General features: G+C 44.8%; 1 protein-coding gene across 3 annotated transcripts in view; it reads right to left on the bottom strand.

Annotated features, from left to right (window-relative positions):
• Nucleotides 1-19,941, bottom strand: part of ankrd13b (ankyrin repeat domain 13B) — a 59,123-nt gene that overhangs the window by 1,358 nt on the left and 37,824 nt on the right. Inside the window, exons 10-15 of one of the 3 annotated variants that reach the window (XR_012390552.1) lie at nucleotides 19,774-19,904; nucleotides 17,260-17,417; nucleotides 14,758-14,934; nucleotides 14,327-14,490; nucleotides 11,588-11,664; nucleotides 19-2,975 (exon numbers count right to left, since the gene is read on the bottom strand). Coding sequence is in view for 2 of the 3 variants with exons in the window: in NM_001030229.2 (NP_001025400.2) it covers nucleotides 2,780-2,975; nucleotides 11,588-11,664; nucleotides 14,327-14,490; nucleotides 14,758-14,934; nucleotides 17,260-17,417; nucleotides 19,774-19,904 (903 nt within the window). In the remaining variant the exon portion in view is untranslated. Of the gene's footprint in view, nucleotides 1-18; nucleotides 2,976-11,580; nucleotides 11,665-14,326; nucleotides 14,491-14,757; nucleotides 14,935-17,259; nucleotides 17,418-19,773; nucleotides 19,905-19,941 lie in introns of those variants that run through there. The other 2 variants (XM_017350985.4, NM_001030229.2) reach the window with 2 other exon arrangements.

The raw sequence follows: 19,941 nt of genomic DNA, 5'->3' as shown, positions 1-19,941 counted from the left end.
AAAACCAGCTTGACCAGCCTAGCCAAGCTGGGAGTCCAGCTAAAACCAGCTATATCCAGCTTAAACCAGGCTGGTCAAGCTGGTTTTAGCTGGATTTGGCTTGTAATTTTCCAGCCTGACCAGCTAAGACTAGGCTGGAAATGGCTGGAAACCAGCCTGGAAATGTCCAAAACCCCTCTAAAACCAGGCTGGTCAACCAGCTAAAACCAGCCAACCAGCCTAAACTGGTTTGAGCTGGATTTTTCAGCAGGGCTGAATGCATATAAGACACTGATTACTTTGGTCCGAATCAGTTGAAAAGAACCAAAATGCAGTCATGTGACAAAATCCACATCTCTCATTGGCCAGATGTTACTGAACGTATTTCCTAAACTGCTTTTTGATTGGTCAGAATTAACGTGCGGGACAATGTCAATGGAACTCCCACAAGTGAACAAACCGGCAGACACAAAATGTGGCTTTTTAATATGGAAGGACGACTGCGCTGGCTGATTGTGTCCCTGGTCAAAGTATACTATATAGTTTGTATACATCACTTTAGACAAACTACACATTTCAAGAATGAAGTGCGGTTGTGGCTGGAAAATAATGTTTTAATGCATTGCAAACGGTGTTTCTCAACCACGTTCCTGGAGGACCACCAACACTTCATGTTTAAGATGTCTTCTTTGTCATACCCATTACAGGTCTTTCAGTCTCTGCTAATGAGCTGATGATCTGAATCAGGTGTGTTTGGTTAGGGAGACAGGCGCTGCGTCTCAATTCGCATACTTATATTACGCGCTAGAAGTATTTACTTTTTTGTGAAGGAAAAATATATACTTTTGAGTGTGTAACAGAAGAGTATGCAAACACTGGGACATACTTCCTCAGTAACAGATCGTTTTGTTGCTTAATTACTATGAGCCATTTCAATCATCCACACATCAGGCATGTCCAAACTCGGTCCTGGAGGCGGGTGTCCTGCAAAATTTAGTTCCAACCCCAATCAGACACACCTGGGCTAGCTAATGGAATTCTTACCAGGCTTTCTAGAAGCATCCTTGCAGGTGTGTTAAGGCAAGTTGGACCCACCTGGGTTAAGGAGACATGGAAAATGTGCAGAGCTGGTGGTCCTCCAGGAACGTGGTTCGAGAAACACTGCTTTACAAGATGGCAGTGCGATGTTTCTTTAGTTTCTCTTTTCCATCATACTTTTTGCACGTGAGAGTGCATCAAAACATATAATGACACATTTTTAGTGTTGTACCAAATCCCATGGGTTGCAAACAAAATCAAATTACAATCTGAATCTGTTTGTTCCACTCTCTCTTGTAAGCAAGAAAATGGCTTTATTTAATTGTAATCAATACATGTGGTCACATGAGACGCATTTAAAATGCATTTTAAGAGCAGGTGTAAATGGTAATGTGTCTCAGCTGACCACTTGAGATTGGATCACTGGAAATGCATCTTAGTGTCAGGAGTAAACAGGGCTTAAGATATGCGATGCTGTTATTTACTTGGTGGAATTCAAAAAGAATCAGCAAGGGAGTGAAAACAAAATGTACTCCATTCCCATTGACAATTCCACTCCAGGCTCCTAGTTTTCATAGATTTCATTGGGTCTCTGAGACTAAACTGTGTTTTACTAAGAATCATCATCAATCTAAAGTTGGCTTTCAATGTTGCAGCTTTTTTGTTGTTGTTGTTTTTTGCTGAACTTAAACATGTAGAATCAAGCCTGATATAAATGTGGATATGAGCTCTTAAGGGGGAAATGAATAAATAATAAATAATAATAAATAATACAGTGTCATTGCATATAGTCATTTTACATTCTTGTGGCCTATTAGATCATGACCTGGGGGACCTCTGCTATAGAGAACGGGCTGAAGACAGAGTCTGACTCCAGAACATGAAACATTCTGCAGGTGGCATTCGCTCAGGATGGGCTCAGGATGCCAGACCAATCACGTTATCAATAATGTGGCGATAACAAAACTTAGTGTAGTGGAAGCTCTGCCTACTGACATCACAGGTTTACTTGTCCGAAGACTAGACCACTGAACTTCTCTGACGCTAGACCATACCTTGTGGAAAAGTGCTGTGCTTTTCCATAAGCACCTCCTATTATAAGAGAGAGCATTGTCGTTTTACTTCTGCCAATCGACTAACTAACTTGGATCATATTTCTGTGCATGTTTAGTTTGAATTTAAATGTTATTTTTGTTTTTAAGTATTAGTAAGCAACGTATGGTTGTATAACGCCGTCATTTTCTGCATTTTTTATATGAATGCAGCATTTCCATCAAGAAATGTGCCCATGTGCTCCTTCTGTTAGGAGACATTACAGCTCCACAAACCAAGTGCAGTGTATTTTTGTGTGTATTAACAACCAGAACTAAAGTTCTTTACATCCATATTGCAAAATTAAAAAAGTGACACAAATCCCCCAGAACTCAAACCCACCACTGAGAACTGGCCAGTGCTTGGATGATGACTTTCAAAAATGACGCCAAGATACGCAGTGCAGACCGTCTCAGTCATAAATGCACATTCACACAGTAGGAGACTGATCAGTCCGTGGATTGCCATGAGTTTAGTAGTTTGTGTTGTAAACTTGCAGAGTGAAGGTTTCTCTGTGATTCTGAAAGACTTGTTGGACCAGAGAGCAGCCCGTTTTATGCAGTTCTTTGGAAGAAGAGGGGGGTGGGGCTTTTGGGAGCGGCCAATCATAGTTCACGTTGGTTTCAGATCCCAGGCATGCTCTCCCACCCCTTGGTTCCCAAAAGCTCTGTCACTTCTCCATGAGTGACAGCTGTATGATACGCTGCAGTTCCTCTTCTTCTCGTCTTTGGCGAAGCTCCGCCTCTTCCTGCTCTCGGGCAGACAGGGCCATGGCAAGACGGAGCTGCTCGTCGTAGCTGCACGGTGGTTTATTGGTAGGTGTGCTGCGAGGGCTCTCCACGGGACTGGCTTTGTGCTGTGGGGTTCTGGGTAATGGAGTAGAGAATAAGTGACTGAGACTTCTGCTATTCATTTAGTCATTTTGACTATAAAAATAAAACATCTACAAGGCAAACTATTTAGCCTGTGATTAGCTCCTGTGATAGTTGAATTATTTTCCTAAATATTCCTTAATTGTTGTTTAACAGCATTTTTACAAGATTCCTTTTTCTTTCAAAGAAAGTTTGATTTCTTTTATTTTGGCTAGAATAAAAACTAAAATGTGACATTGTTTTAAAAACAATTTTAGGGTCAACATTATTAGTCTCTTTTTTATTAGTATTTTCTATCTTATTGGCTACAGGACAAACGTTCGAGGTTACTAAAGTAACCCTTCGTTCCCCGAGGAGGGGAACGGAAGCACTATAAGTGGATTTGATTGTAAAATCCACGCATTGGGAGGTTCGGTTCAGAAGCTACTCGTCTGAAAGAGTATTGAACGGGCCAATTAAGAATGAATTGGCAGCGCAAGCCTGCGCAGGTGAGCGGCATAAGCAATCAACTGAGTATATAAGCTCACCTGGCGCCAGCAGACGCTATCCTTTTTAAGCTGAAGAGACTTTTAACAGTTAAGGGACAGTCATTATGGCGACGGAGTATAGTGCTTCCGTTCCCCTCCTCGGGGAACGAAGGGTTACTTTAGTAACCTCGAACGTTCCCCTTCGGGGGGAACTCCAGCACTATAAGTGGATTTGATTGTAAAATCCACGCATTGGGAGCCCATTGAAAGCGCCATAATGACTGCACCTTACCAACACCCACCATGAGAGAGCGGTCAGGCAAGCGTGACGCACCCAGATCACGAGAGGCGTGGTCCTCCAACGTGCCCTTGGCCCTAACTTATCCTACTTCAAAAGAAGTTTTACGGAATAGGTATCTTTTTTGGGAGTCGCTAGCGTCTAGATAATTCTAGGAATACACGACAGTACGTTGGGAAGCGTGCCATCCCAGTAGGGAGGACGCTGCGGAGACCATCCGCACCCAATAGGGGGAACAATGGAATTACATATGGACTAACCCTGAAAAGGGGGAGTGCGCATAAGAAGGTGGTTAGCAGATAGGGAAAGCACGGGTCCGCCCAGGGGGGGAACTTAACCGTGGCGGAAAAGCATATGGGGATCACCAGCGGGGATTGGTCATAGCAGGCACCTATACCCAAAACGCGGGCTGACCAGCGGGCAGACCTACTACGTAATGGGCCAGCAAGTGACTCCTCCGCTGAGTCAGTGCTGGGGGCCTCGGAGGAATCTGCAGGGCTCACCGAATGGGGAACTTTACTGACAGACAGGAGGGTGCACATCTCTCCGTGTTAGGGAAAAAAAGGCACCGCAAGCGTGTACAACACCTACCGAGTTGTTTCCTCAATCACCAAAGGTACCTAACACCCTTGAGGAAACCGGCTCCACTCGCAGATTATAAAATCTTGCAAATGTGTTGGGTGTCGCCCAGCCCGCAGCTCTACAAATGTCTGCTAAAGAGGCGCCACGCGCACACGCCCAAGAGGATGCAACGCTCCGAGTGGAGTGCGCATGCACTCCTGGGGGGCGCGGCTGGCCTCTGCTCAAATAACACAAGAAATGGCCTCCACAATCCAGTGGGATAAACGTTGTTTAGACACGGCACTTCCCTGCTGCCGTCCGCCATAACAGACAAAGAGCTGCTCAGAAGATCTAAAGTTCTGAGTACGGTCCACATAAATGCGCAGAGCGCGAACTGGACAAAGTAATGACAGGGCTGGGTCTGCCTCCTCCGGGGGCAGCGCTTGCAGGGTTACCACCTGATCTCTAAAAGGAGTGGTAGGAACTTTGGGCACATAACCCGGGCGGGGTCTCAGAATAACGTGAGAAAATCCCGGCCCGAATTCCAGGCACGAGTCACTGACCGAAAATGCCTCCAGGTCCCCGACCCTCTTAATGGAGGCCAACGCGACCAGCAGAGCTGTCTTCAGGGACAGAAATCTTAAAGATACTGTATCGAGTGGCTCGAAGGGATCAAATCGCAGGCTCGTAAGAACGAGGGCGAGATCCCAAGAGGGCGTGAGAGGGGGGCGAGTTGGATTAATTCGCCTAGCGCCTCTGAGGAACCGGATGATGAGGTTATGCTTTCCCACGGTGCTGCCAGCCACCGCGTCATGGTGAGCGGAGATGGCAGCAACGTAAACCTTGAGAGTGGAGGGCGACAGCCTGCTGTCCAGCTTCTCTTGAAGGAAAGAGAGCACAACACTGATCTGGCAAGATCGGGGGTCTTCTCTGCGAGAGACACACCACTCAGTGAATAGACTCCACTTCAGGGCGTAGGCGCGCCTCGTGGAGGGGGCTCTAGCCTGAGTGATGGTATCAACCACCGCGGGCGGCAGGTTACCTAAGTCTTCCTCGCGTCTATGGACCACACGTGGAGGTTCCAGAGATCGGGACGAGGGTGCCAGACGGTGCCTTGTCCCTGAGAAAGTAGGTCCTCTCTCAAAGGGATCTGCCAAGGGAGGGCCGTCGCGAGGAGGGAGAGCTCTGATATCCAGGTTCGGTTGGGCCAGAGGGGCGCAACTAACAAAACCTGCTCCTCGTCCTCCCTGACCTTGCACATTAACTGCGCGATCAGGCTCACTGGGGGAAACGCATACTTGCGTATGCCCCGAGGCCAGCTGTGGGCCAGTGCATCCGTGCCGAGAGAGCCCTCGGTCAGGGAATAAAACAACTGGCAATGAGCGTTCTCGGGGGAAGCAAACAGATCGATCTGGGCCTCCCCGAATCGCGCCCATATCAGCTGGACAGACTCGGGGTGGAGTCTCCATTCTCCAGAGTGAATCTGCTGCCGTGAGAGCACATCGGCTGCACGGTTGAGCATACCTGGGATGTGAATGGCGCGCAGCGACTTCAGCCGCGGGTGACTCCAGAGGAGCAGACGGCGGGCGAGCTGAGACATGCGGCGAGAGCGCATACCCCCCATGCGGTTGATATACGCCGCCGCCGCCGTACTGTCCGTCCTGACCAGCACGTGTTGCTGCCCCAGCACCGGAGAAAAACGGCGGAGAGCAAGGAACACTGCCAACAGCTCTAGGCGATTGATGTGCCAATGCAGCTGGGCACCTACCCACAGGCCCGCAGCTGCATGCCCGCGACACACGGCTCCCCAGCCTGTGCTGGAAGCATCTGTCGAAACAACAACATGACTGGACGCCTGTCCCAGAGGCACACCGGCCTGCAGGAACGAGGGGTCGTTCCAGGGGCTGAGGGTGCGGCGACACAGCGCAGTAACAGAGACTCGGTGTGTGCCCGCATGCCATGCGCGTCTCGGAACTCGATCTTGAAGCCAGTGCTGAAGTGGTCTCATATGGAGCAATCCGAGCGGCGTGACGGCCGCAGCGGAAGCCATATGCCCCAGGAGCCTCTGAAAATATTTCAGTGGGACCACTAACTTGCTGTCGAGCTCCCTCAGACAGTTCAGCAGCAGGCGAGCGCGCTCTCCGGAGAGGCGCGCTACCATGGTGACCGAGTCCAGCTCCATCCCGAGAAAAGAGATCCTCTGCACCGGGGCGAGTTTGCTCTTTTCCCAGTTGACCTGCAACCCCAATAGGCGGAGATGCCGGAGCACCTCGTCTCTGTGCGCAGTCAATTGCTCCCGAGAGTGGGCTAAAATCAGCCAGTCGTCGAGATAATTGAGTACGCGGATGCCCGCAAGCCGCAGAGGCGCTAGGGCACCCTCCGCGAGTTTGGTGAAGACCCGCGGAGACAGAGAGAGCCCGAAGGGGAGGACCTTGTACTGCCATGCTCGACCTTCGAACGCAAACCGCAGAAACTGACGGTGGCGTGGAAGAATGGAGACATGAAAATACGCGTCCTTCAGGTCTATGGCTGCAAACCAATCCTGAGGACGAACGCATCGGAGGATGCGCCTCTGCGTAAGCATTCTGAACGGCAGCTTGTGAAGGCAGCGATTCAAAACGCGCAGATCTAGGATTGGCCGTGACCCACCGCTCTTTTTGGGTACGATGAAGAACGGGCTGTAAAACCCGCTCTCCATCTCGGCTGGAGGCACCGGCTCGATTGCACCCTTCGCCAGGAGGGCAGCAATCTCCTCTCGCAAGACAGGGGCGGACAGGGGATTGACCCTGGTGAAATACACGCCTGTAAACCTGGGAGGCCGTTTGGAGAACTGTAGTTCGTAGCCGAGTCTGATCGTGCGTATGAGCCACCGCGAGGGGCTGGCCCGCGCTAACCAAGCAGGCAGAGCCCTCGCTAATGACGTCATCGCAGCAATCGTTGACGTACCCGCGGAGGGGCAGCGAGGAGCGGGTGTGCTGATCCGGGGAGCGCGAGGGTCCCACAGAAGAGCTGGAGGAGAGCGTTTCGCTCTGGCTCCGCACCCTGACTCCTGAGAGGGGGCTTGGGGGCTGGGAGAAGGGAGACCGTCCCCCCAGCGCCCGAGAGCCGCTGGCGGAGCATGCAAGCCCTGCGAGCTGAGAGGCAGCGCGTCCCAGACTGGCGGGGCTTGAGCTGTCACATCCGGGGAAGGGAGAAAATGCTCTTTGATCGAAACTTTGGTGGCACTGAAAAGTACCGTTGGATTTTGGGCCCCGCCCTCCAGCGGGGAAAGAGCAAGTCTCCTCTTCTCCGGATGGCCTGTCTCAGGGACGCTTCGCGGTCCGTTTACCGGACTTAGCGGCGCCCTGGGCAGGAGGGGCTACCGGCTTTCGGCGTGCTCGACGCGCTCGCTTCGCCGGAGGCGGAGGCGGGGGCGGGGCATCGGCCGTTGGCGGGCGCCCTCGGCGAGGAACAGCGGAGGTGGATGGCTCGGCCGGGGATGGAGCGGGCTTACGGCCCCGCCGATAGATGACTCTGCCCATCGCATCCGACTGCTCGCTCACCGCCTTGAACTCCTGGGTGAATTCACCGACGGTGTCGCCGAACAGGCCAGCCTGGGATATGGGCGCGTCAAGAAAGCGAACTTTGTCGACATCGCGCATATCTGCCAGGTTTAGCCAGAGGTGGCGTTCCTGGACCACAAGTGTGGACATCGTCCTCCCCAGTGTGCAGGCGGCGGACTTAGTGGTCCGGAGAGCATAGTCGGTCGCCGTACGCAGCTCGTGTAACAAGCCTGGGTTAGACCCACCCTCGTGCAGCTCAGCCAGCGCCTGCGCTTGGTAGCGCTGGTAGGTGGCCATCGCATGCAAGGCGGAAGCTGCCTGGCCCGCAGCCTTGTAAGCTCTAGCTCCGAGGGAGGCAGAAAACTTACAGGCTTTGGACGGGAGACGGGGCGGACCACGCAAAGCGGGGGCGCCACGCGGACAAAGATTGACCGCAATGGCGCGCTCCACCTGCGGGATCGCCTCATACCCCCTGGCAGCTCCACCATCCAGGGTGGTGAGGGCGGAGGCGGACGCAGCGCGGGCAGAGAAAGGTGCCCTCCAGGACTGCGTAAGCCTACTGTGCACTTCCGGGAAGAAGGGGACGAGAGGCTTCGAAGGCTTCGCCTTCTGATCCTCTACGTAACACCCATCTAGTCGGTCCGGCCGCGGGGCTGGGGGATAAACCATCTCCAACCCGACGGCCGAAGCAGCCCGAGAAAGCACGGCCAACATGTCCGCTTCAGGATCCGTTTTGACGGCGCTCGCTTGCCCAGAGGGGGCGAGCGGGTCCGGATCATCGTCGGACAATGAAAGCCCGCCCTCCGATGCCGCGGAGGACATCTGATCTCCGGTGTCAGCGAGCGTGAGAGCTACCATCTGATTAGACGGATCACTCTCAGTACCCGAAGCTTTGATGGAGCGCTTGGAGGAGCGAGAGGTCCGCGAGCCCGTGGAGCGGCGGATTGTCTTTCGCTGAAGCCCTCAGATCTGCCCGAGCGCCCGCTGCAGAACAGGAGGCAACTGGGGTGGCTCGCTCTCTTACGAAAGCTAACCGCGATCTCAACTGCGCAACGGTCATGGCATCGCAGTGACGACATGAACCGCCCCCGAGCACCACATTAACATGCTGGACCCCCAAACATGTAATGCAGTGATCGTGTCCATCATCCGGAGCCAGGAAACCCCCGCAACCAGAAACGCACAGTCGGAGCGCCATCCTGAAAAGGACATGCTGCACGACTGTGTTGCTCTTTTAGGATTTGCAACAATACGCACCGCTCTTGGAGGACCGGACCCAAAGGGACGCCAGGCAAGGGAGATACCCAGCTCGACCGTCTGCCGCTGCGTGGACTCGCTCTGGACCGGGATGAAAATCGTTCTCTCGAATGGCTGTAGATCAGCAGGAGGAACCCTCATAAGCTCGATCAGAAAAGGCTCTGAAGCGAAAAGGATAGCGTCTGCTGGCGCCAGGTGAGCTTATATACTCAGTTGATTGCTTATGCCGCTCACCTGCGCAGGCTTGCGCTGCCAATTCATTCTTAATTGGCCCGTTCAATACTCTTTCAGACGAGTAGCTTCTGAACCGAACCTCCCAATGCGTGGATTTTACAATCAAATCCACTTATAGTGCTGGAGTTCCCCCCGAAGGGGAACCACAGTTGTCCAATGATTTGGCTGATTTCTCCAACTTGCTTAGTTAACCTAGTTAAGCCTTCAAATTGCACTTTAAGCTAAATAAATACTATCATCTTATAAAATATGACACACTTTCATCATGGCGAAGACAAAATGAGTTATTTAAAATTTGTTGTTAAAACTATTATGTTGAAAAATGTGTTGAAAAAAATCTCTCTGTTAAACAGCACTTATAAAAAATACCTATATATGTACCCACCTAACTACAGTGGAGCAAAAAAGTATTTAATCAGCCACCAATTGTGCCAAAAATTTCTCCCAATTAAAAAGATGAAAGGCTTGTAATATTAATCATAGGTATATCTCAACTACGAAAGAAAAAATTAGTAAAAAACCTGAAAATCACATTATATTTTTTTAATGATTTAATTGGTAAATTTCTCTGTAAATTAAGTATTTGGTCAATAACAAAAAAGCAATAGCGTGTGTGGAGACGCTGACGCAGTAAACAACATCAACACGGGAAACATGGAGATGGAAAGTCGTCAGTCCCCACAATTTGCTCCCACCAGACCTGAGATCTCTCTCATATCCACAAATTCCTCTGAATGGTGGAGAACACCATATATAAACCATAGGCGCAAGCTGCAATGATGGCCCTTTTAGTTCCGCCTTCGCCTCAAAATCATTTTAAAGTTGGGTGAACTACACACATTTTGCAGAGCTAAAAGCAAGACAATTTCTTCCATCATGGCTAGTGTGGCGTAGACGCTAGAACCTGCCTTTACGCATGCGTGACATCATAAATTGCACGGCAAGTGTAAACACGTGAATCGGATATGGGTCACTATTAAAAGAACGTGTAAATGGACAAGCTACAAAATCAAGACCTGACAGTGTAAAGAGGCTCCTCTGTCCTCCACTCATTAACTGTATTAATGGCATCTGTTTAAACTTGTTATCAGTTTAAAACACACCTGTCCACAACCTCAAACAGTAACACTCCACCTTCACTATGGCCTAGACCAAAGAACTGTCAAAGAACATAAGAAACAAAATTGTAGACCTGCACCAGGCTGGGAAGACAGAATCTGCAATAGGTAAGCAGCTTGGTGCAACTATTAGAAAATGGAAGACGTACAAGACCACTGATAATCTCCCTCGATCTGAGGCTTCACTCAAGATCTCACCCCGTGGGGTCAAAATCTTTGAAAAATGTTGAAAGTACATGCTGCCCAGTGATAGCCCCAAAACATTGTTGCTCTCAAGGAGATCTGCAAGGAGGAAGGGGCAAAATACCAGCAACAATGTGTGAAAACCTTGTGAAGACTTACAGAAAGTGTTTGACCTCTGTCATTGCCAACAAAGGGTATTTAACAAAGTATTAACAAAGAGATGTAATTTTGTTATTGACCAAATACTTACGGAGACCCGGAAGGGACGGATGGGTGGGAGAAAAAAAAAACTGAGTGATAGGAAAACATATTAATAAGGTTTTTGCGTCCCCTCATAAAGATGTTTTGCGTTATCTCACAAAACTGTTTGCCCACAAACACTTCTTTTTCACTTCATTCATGTAAACCCTCACGTTTTTGCCGAAATTCTCCCGTATTTTACCATTCTATCCCACTTTCTTTACATTAAAGCTGTGCGTTAATCATCACCTTTCATACACAACTTCTGAACCAGTGAATGCATGTATGAGCGCTGATTGACAGATGTGTTCCATACAATAAATTGATGTCAGATCAGCTTCCTTTTTTAGTGGGAGAATTTGCCCAATTGGTGGCTGACTAAACACGTTTTTGCGCCACTGTACATGGAGACATACTGTACTTAAACTGTAACCTTAAGGAATAAAGACCTGAAGCAACTGTTTCACATTCATGTCATCTGCCTCAGACAGGGCTTCTCAGCCTGCATTAAAACTTCTTGAAGAGCAAGTGGAGGTGAGGAGAGAGAGAGAGAGATGAATTTCTATGAGCTTTACCCAGGCTATATTGACAGCCATGCCTGAGTCAATAGCTCCAGTAAATGTGATGAGAGTGTGATGCTGTCCCTGTCTATTGTGGATGAAATATGACTACAGGAGATGGTAGAAGAGGAATACTGACTGCAGACCTTTCGTGCCGACTGGGGTCACAGGACAGATGATGTGTTCCAGGCTTACTGTTGGTCAAAGCCTCCCAGATTGTCACCTGAGAGGGGAAACAGAGGGATATCAGGTATGTTTGAAAAACTTTATGGAGATTTTTTCACCCTAAGGTACACACATTACGCCAGGGGTGTCCAGTCCTACACCTGAAATGCCACGGCCCTGCATATTTAATCTTAAATACACCAGAACCAACTAATCAAGATCTTAGAAGGCACACTACATATTTCGAGACATGAGTGATGAGGAAACTTGTAAAAAAAACTCTGCAGGACAATGGTATAAGTTTGAACACCCCTGACCATGAGCAAAGGAACAGTTGTAATGTAAACAGTGGCTATGGAGTGCTGCAGTGATTATGCTTTTCTGTAGGCCAAACTTGGGAAACAAGTATACATATTATCATTAAATATTCATGAAGTCCCTTCTTAACATGTTTTTGGTCTTAAAACGTTCACATGATTATTGTATAGAAGACTTTTTACCACAGTATAAAAAAGGTCATTGCAATTCAAAGATTACATTTGCAAGAAAAGGATACTGCAGGAATTGTAAATAGGCAGAAGCAAACATAATTTGCCAACAAAATACAGCATTGATGCAGCACTGTAGAAATGAAGGGACTTCTGTTGTGAAATCTACTTTAAAATTATACATTAAGTTTCCCACCAACCATTTTCTCAAGAGATATAAAGTTGATATTTCTGAATCTTGTGTTTTTCGCGGAATGGTTGTTGAGACTGTTGTGAACTTGTTTTTTTAAATTATTTGTGTTTTGATGTTGAATGTCTATTTAATATACCGAGTGGTCATAAAATTAATAAAAAGAAAAGAGATGCCATATTTTATGTAGATAAAAAAAGATACAGATAAGAATCTGTTGTTTATGTTAATCTTTTGATATTATAAGGGAAGTTTCGTAAACGCAAGTGTAAATAGTCGCAGAGGAAGCCTAATATCTCCCACTTCAAGGCTGATTTAAAAAAATATTTTGAAACTGTAAATATACTCCTAAAACTAAATGGAAATGTTCAGCAAAAACATAGCATTACAAACAAATTTCATAGAGACCTTAACCCTTAAAAAAAACTCTTGAAATAAAGAATCCAAATTTACTGTAGTTGTCATCAAATCTAGCACCACCAAGCTGTCCACTGAACCTCGAATATTCTCAGAATAAAGCATTTATTACTGTTAGCAGCATTTTTGAATTTTGGTAAAAAACGAAAAATTACTTTATGGCTTATTATTAAGTAATTAGGTATTTCTTTTTTTAACATTGTTTATTGAGTTTTTTTCCCAAGTTAAACCCAAAATAATACACAGTACAGAATAATCTAAATCAGAGGTGCCCCAACCCTTTCTTATGAAGGGCCAAAAACCAAAACCTCAATGAGACTAGTGGGCCTAAGGTAAATATAGGTGAGGTAGTTTACCATGGGTAATTTCCAAGTTAATTTAATAATGTTTAAACAAAACAAACTAATTCATAACAGAATTAAACTAGTTTTCTGCCTTGATTTGATTGCTGATGTCTTCATAGTCCTCAATCTGTCGAGTGACAGTATTTACATTTTAAATATTCAGATTAATTTATATTTAATTGAAATGTTTAATTTTAGTTAGCTTTTTTGTAGCTCAGCAATAAAACAAACAAAAAAGGTTACGTCAGTTTAGAAATCATGATCTCTGTGTTAAAGTAATTCGCCCCAACCCTCTTCATTATACTTGCTTTCCTGGGGCCAAATCAAAGGTTACAATGGGCCAACTTTGGCTTGTGGGCCCTACTTTCTTTAGATCTTTCATCCCCACACATTCCACCCTATACATGTCTCAAAGCTCCAACCTCTAGTGCCACAAATAAACCAATAAAATAAAAAAGATGAATAAAACATAAAAAAGTCCAATTTTAAGCATTCTGTCCTGTTACACCAAAGTAATAAATGAAGCTGCCCCAGAATCTGACAAACAAATCTTGCCTCTTTTTCAAGCGAAACTCATTTTTTTCTAAAGCCATATAAGATGACACTTCTTTAATCCACATGGAAGTAGACGGTGGTTTAGAATCCTTCCATCTCAAAGTTATACATTTTATAGCTGGTAGTAGGGCTAGTCTAAAAAATCTCAGATTAATTCTTTGTTAATCAAGTAGTGTAGTATCTCCTAATAGGGTAAGTCTAGGCTCTCTAGGTATATAAGTACCAACAACTATGGCAATAAACTCTAAGACCTCGTTCCAATATTCTTCAGGGCAAAGCCACAGCATATGTAGGAGAGTCCCTCTTTCTGCTTTACATCTAGGACAAAGCTTAGGCTTTACATCTAGGCTTTACATCTAGCTCTGGGTAGAAGCTTTTAAAAGAGTGCAATCTAACTGGAGTATACTGTAGTAAACTCTTTGTATCACTTTAAATTGGATGAGTTTATGACGAATATTGATAGAAAAAGTCTGAGCTTTTTTCATATACAGTATTGTTTCCCATTCGTCATCTGTTAATGAACACTCCAAGTCTTTTTCCCACTTAGATTTTATTCTGCGAATATTACCAGCCATCAGCTGTAACAACTTGGCATAGATAAAAGAGACGAGACCCTTAGGACCTTTTTTCTCAGACGAAATAGCCTCATAATAATGTATTTCTGTAGTTTGTGGACAACTTTGTCCATCTATTAACAATGCGGGAGTGTGTGACAGTATCTCAGACCTGGTCGTACTCTGATCCGGCCTCTATCAGACTCTGCTGGATGGCGTACTGTAGCAGATCATCCTCCTCCTCTCTAATGTTCTCCCTTTGGTTTCCTCCTAAAATGCTGTAGCCTCGAGGAGCCTCGAACACACAAGCTGGAATCTCTCCTCCACGGCATGAGTCTATATATTAGACAAATGAATGGAGGCCAAAGCAGATTTTGGTAGTCAGATGTATTGATTAGCGCATCTGAGTTACATTTGTACTACAAGCAGCACTATAAGGAATGCAATCATTAAACATTTATCCAATCAATTATTCTTTGGCCATTAAAAATGGCAAGGGCTTTGTCTGGACACGTTATTACTTTGTAACACCATATTTCTTAATCTAATCATCATCTTAAATGGCTTCAAACAATTACATTGAAAAGCCGGGTTGATTCTTACTTGTGGAGCTGGAGCTCGACACACTGGAAGAGTCGCTGCCTGGAGAGGGTGTCTCTGTCCTGGGACTCTCCTTCTGTCCTTCAACTTCGGTCTCCACTCGTGGCAAACCACCTTCTTCACAACCATTCAGGTTCCCGAAGGTGATCCGAGCATTCAGGATGTGGTAGATGGGAATTTCTGTGGTAAGATGTTAAAGTCTTAGTCCACGCAAAAATAAAAAACTATGTTATTAAATACTCACTCACATGTAATTGTAATTTGAAGAGACCTTCGTTCATATTTGGAACTCAAATTAAGACATTAAAGATGAAATCTGGGTGGCACGGTGGTTCAGTGGTCAGCACCATCGCCTCACAGTAACAAGGTTGCTGGTTCGAGCCCTAGCTGGGCCAGTTTGGTGTGGAGTTTGCATGTTTTCTCTGTGAAAGTGAGAGTGTATGGGTTTTCCAGTAATGGGTTACGGCTGGAAGGGCATTCGCTGCATAAAACCTATGCTGGAATAGTTGGTGGTTCATTCTACTGTGGTGACCCCTGATAAATACGGGACTAAGCTGAAGTAAAATGAATGAAAGAAGATGAAATCTGAGAACTCCTTCCTCATCCTTACTTGACAGCAATGGTCTTGAGATGTTTAAAGTCCAGAAAACATTGTGTAAACATTCCATGTATCTTCAGTGGTTTAACTATAATCATACAAATCTTTTGACCCATGTACAGTATTTATGGATAAAGTTATACATACTGAAGCTGAAGACTAAATGATTAGCCCTCCTGTTAAATTTTGATTCTTTAAATATTTAAGGTAATAAATATTTAAAATTGCAAAGAGATTTTTCTAAATTTCCTATTATATTTTCCTGGAGAAAGCATTAATTGTTTTTTTTATTTGGCCATGTCTTCTCTTCTGCATCAGGTCAGTGTGCCCATTTACTATGGGAAATGTGATACTTATGTATTGCACTATTAACTCAACAAAAGTATTTATTTGCAGTTTATTTGATGCACAAAAGTGTTCTTGGGGCTTCGCATGATTAGCTTTGAATAACTGATGTCACATGGAATGCTTTGACTATGTTTTTGGTAATCTTTCTTTACTGTGAACATCTCAGGACCCATGCTGTTTATGAAGGACAAGAGAGCTCCCGGATTTAATCTAAAATACCTCTTTTCTGTTCTAATAATAAAAAAATGGAACTAGTTTTTTAGGTGAACTAACCCTTTGGTGTCCGGCATATTTTGCTCAGCGGATGCCCTTCCAGCAATTACCCAGTACTGGGAAACACCCAATTCACTTATTGCCCATTTCCACTGAGTGGTACGGTTCGGTACACTTTTATGGCCATTTTCACTGTCAAAAGGTACCTAAAAGCGAACCTGACCCTACCACTTTTTGGGTACCTAGCGCAACAAAAGAGTACCAAAAGGTGGACCTAGACGCGCAGCTGAACCCTATTGGTTTACAAAGAGACGCCACTAGTGTACACAAGCCAGGAGAATGAAAACAAAGAAACCAGCATTTTTAAAAACACAGCCAAGACATTACATAGTAATAATATATGCATATAATACCGAGCCATGGTCGACCCGAGCTCAAACAAACCTTGTCATTGTCTTGATGAACAGCCACAAAGCCAAGAAGAACAATATCTGCCATGTCCTGTTTTTGTTTTGCAAGGCCTTATAAAAGTGTGAGCGGTTTCACTTTCTCCAGAGAGCTCGCATGCGCGTCTATATTTGAAATAATACATTTCTTGAGCTGATGATTATAAAGTGCGCATATTTATTAAAGTGCGGCTGATATCCGGTTCTTTTAGAAACGAACAAACGTGAGAGTGAAGCGCGAAAAAACAAAGCAGCATATAGTTCTTTCAGCAACCTAAACCATGAACAAACTAATATCATTACCTTTTGGACTAATATGATCTCAAGATGACGAAATTACTTTCTAACAAATGGTTGCATGTGCTGGTAAAACATAAAGATACAGATGAGAGGTTTGCACTGACTGTGGTCTATGTAGATGTTGTGTTTTTTTTTCTACTCAAATAAGGACTAAACGCACAGAGAACATGCAAACCCCACACAGAATCCCGAACTAGCGACTTTCTTGCTATGCAAAACATTTGTAATGAACAAAAAAATAACAGAGCAGATACTAAATAAAGATATGTTTGACTGGCCATATGACAGAACATGCGAGTCTCCTTTTTGACAGTTAAATCCACATTGAGGCAAATATTCACTTCACGAATTCACTACCGACTGCTTTTCTAATCTTACAGCTAGCACTCCTGGCAGACCGGCGAGTTGTTACATTCTCATAATTAACACATCATCTTATCAGCAAGGCATATCAGCATAATTTTCCATGTCTGGCTGATGCCGATGATTACATTTCAAGCAATTATCGGCTGATTAATTGAATGCTCTGACAACATTGTGCATCCTGTTTATAATACTACCTAGTAATAATACTGTGGAGCCACCTTTCCCAAAACTTACCTATCTTGACAGGGAAGCCCGGAGGCAGGCGTAAGGTGATAAAGTCTCTAAGCTTAGCGAACAGAGTGTTGGAGATGGCCATGAGGTCAATGATAGGAGCCACCTGCTCCTCCAGAGACAGAGGGTGCGATTCACACAACCACAGCTTAGCTTTGAACCTGGAAAAACAAAACACATACGAGAAGCTTGTGTGACCTCATACAGACTTGAGAGTTTTGTATGACACATCAATCAGTGATGTTCGATTATAGTGTTTCCACTTTTTTTAACTAGCTTTTGATTTTTAAGTTTCTAATTTTTTACGAAATTTCTTCAAGCTTTTGATGCTTTTGGATTATAACGGTTCATGTACGATATACCTACGGCCACATCAGTACTGTCATGCTTTTTGTTATAGTTATTGGCCCTTTAATAAAAATAAATTTAGAACTTAAGAAAAGTAAGGTCTCTCTCGCCTGCACCCGGCCTACCTCGCACCCATTTAGTGTCTCTCGTGCACCAATTCGGTCTCTCTTGCGTGCACATTTTATCGGTTGAGCACAAAAAAAAGGTATTTGAAGAATGTTGGAAACTGTAACTATTGACATCTATATTAGGAAAAACAAACACTGGAAGGCAATGGTTACAGATTTCCAACATTCTTCATAATACCTTGTTTTGTGTTCAACAGAAGAAAAAAACTCAAACTGGTTTAGAACAGCTGAAGAGAGAGCAAATGACATAAAACAGACATTTTCACTTTCCCTTTAACAATAAAGCTGTTTTAAAAATCATTCATGATAATGACACAGATGAACAATATCATTGAAATCATTTTTTAAATATTTTTCCCCAGTTGATGAGCAACTAAAAACATGAAATCCACGATGGCTTATGATTGACTGTCAAAGAATGTGAACATTTAAAGTAACAGACCATTTTTTATTTTAAACAAGAGAAAGAAATAAGTAGGGATGGCTGACGTGAAACTGATGTTTCGACAAAGTGTCGAGATCCTGAAGTGCCAGTGTTTCGAAACACTGCACGAAAGCATGATCCGAACCAGTCAGGTCACGTGACTAAGGTGATTCAAAAGACCCAAGTCCTTTGACTAAAGCGGTTCAAAGCATCGGTCATTTTAGAAGCGTTTCGAGGCCTCGCAAATTTGTGTTTAATTGACAGGGTCAGAAAAAACTTGTATCTCATGTAGCCTAGTGGACTGTGCTGCAAATGGCCCAAGTTTGAATCCCAACTTGTACAACTACTCTTAGGCCCTCTGTACACTAATACGTTTTCGTTTTAAAATGACGTTTTAGAATGAAAACAATCCATGTCCACACTGGTGTTTCACCTAACATTTCTGAACAGCTCTCCGTCCACACTATACTGCTGAAAATGCACATCACGTGACCACACACACACGTTATACGTTATACTTTTAAAATGGCCATTATTAAAACTGATATTCAGAATGAAGAAAATGAAAGGAGGCAAATATGTTATAGGCTCCGTTTTGTTATGCATATGCACACAGTGAAAATGACGGTCATATAAATATGTAGCCACATGATGCCACAACATTTTAATGTCTAAGTTAATAGCATAATGAAAATAGGCAGTTCCTTATATCATGTTTTTAATTTATTGTTAAGAAAGTGAAACAGTAGCCAGGGTGGTGTGAATGAAGCTATAAAGGCCACAGTGCCCTTAGAAGATTTACTCGACATGTCCTTAGGATTTTGTTTTCCATATCAAACTTGCGAAGTCTGAAGTTAAGGAAAGGAGGCAAGACTGACTGAACTTTGAGGAAAAAGCCCCAATCAGCAGCCACACCTCCGATTTCAGATGTCTCCATTTTCCCCAATTCAAACTGACACGCAGCAACAATGTCTCAATATGAAAACGGCCTCTTCAGCGCTTTCAAAACACTCTGATTTCAGCACTCGTAAACCTAATGGAACCTAAAAGGAAGTCATAACCATAGCAAAACTTATGTGTTTTAAAACAAAAATGTATTCTTGTAAATGGGGCCTTAAATTGTGACGATGTATTTTAATAATGTTACATTTTATGACCAAAACGAGACAAATTTATTCACAAACTGTTCATTTGGGTGTCACACCAATGGTAAAACAAAACACATTACAAGAACAGAGCATTTAAAAACTAACATCTGTAGCTGCATCACCCTGCCTGCATTCGAATCTATGCTAGTCTGGAACTCTCATCGCTTCACTAAATCACTTGAAAAGTCAACTCTACAATGTGGGGTTATATTCCTTAATTTGAAACTGTTTCTTCGCTGAAGCTGTTCCAGAGCAATACATAAAAATGATTACTAGGCGTCACTGTAGACATGGTTTCGAAACGTTTCGAATCTTCGACACATTTGATTGCGACTGTTTCAGTGTTTCATGAAGGCTCGCTTTGCCCACCACTAGAAATAAGCCACTCAGAACACCATAGCAACCATTCTGAGTAATTTACAATGTGTTTCAACATGAGAATGAAAGCAGCGTTGGACTGAAGCGCTACCTTTGTGTTTTGGTGGTGAGGTAACAGGGCTGGCCGATGTCTCTCTGACTCATGGTGGGATTAAAGTACTCGTCAGCCGTCACGGCCAGAGGGTTCGTTGTGGGGCATGATATCTGAGTCACCATAGTGTGCTGTAAAACACACACACATCACTTTGAGGCTACAGAA

The sequence above is a fragment of the Danio rerio genome, chromosome 15 (assembly GCF_049306965.1).
Source record: "Danio rerio strain Tuebingen ecotype United States chromosome 15, GRCz12tu, whole genome shotgun sequence".
NCBI lineage: Eukaryota > Metazoa > Chordata > Actinopteri > Cypriniformes > Danionidae > Danio > Danio rerio.
The sequence above is the reverse complement of the archived record's forward strand: the minus strand, read 5'-3'. Positions and strand labels throughout refer to the sequence as shown.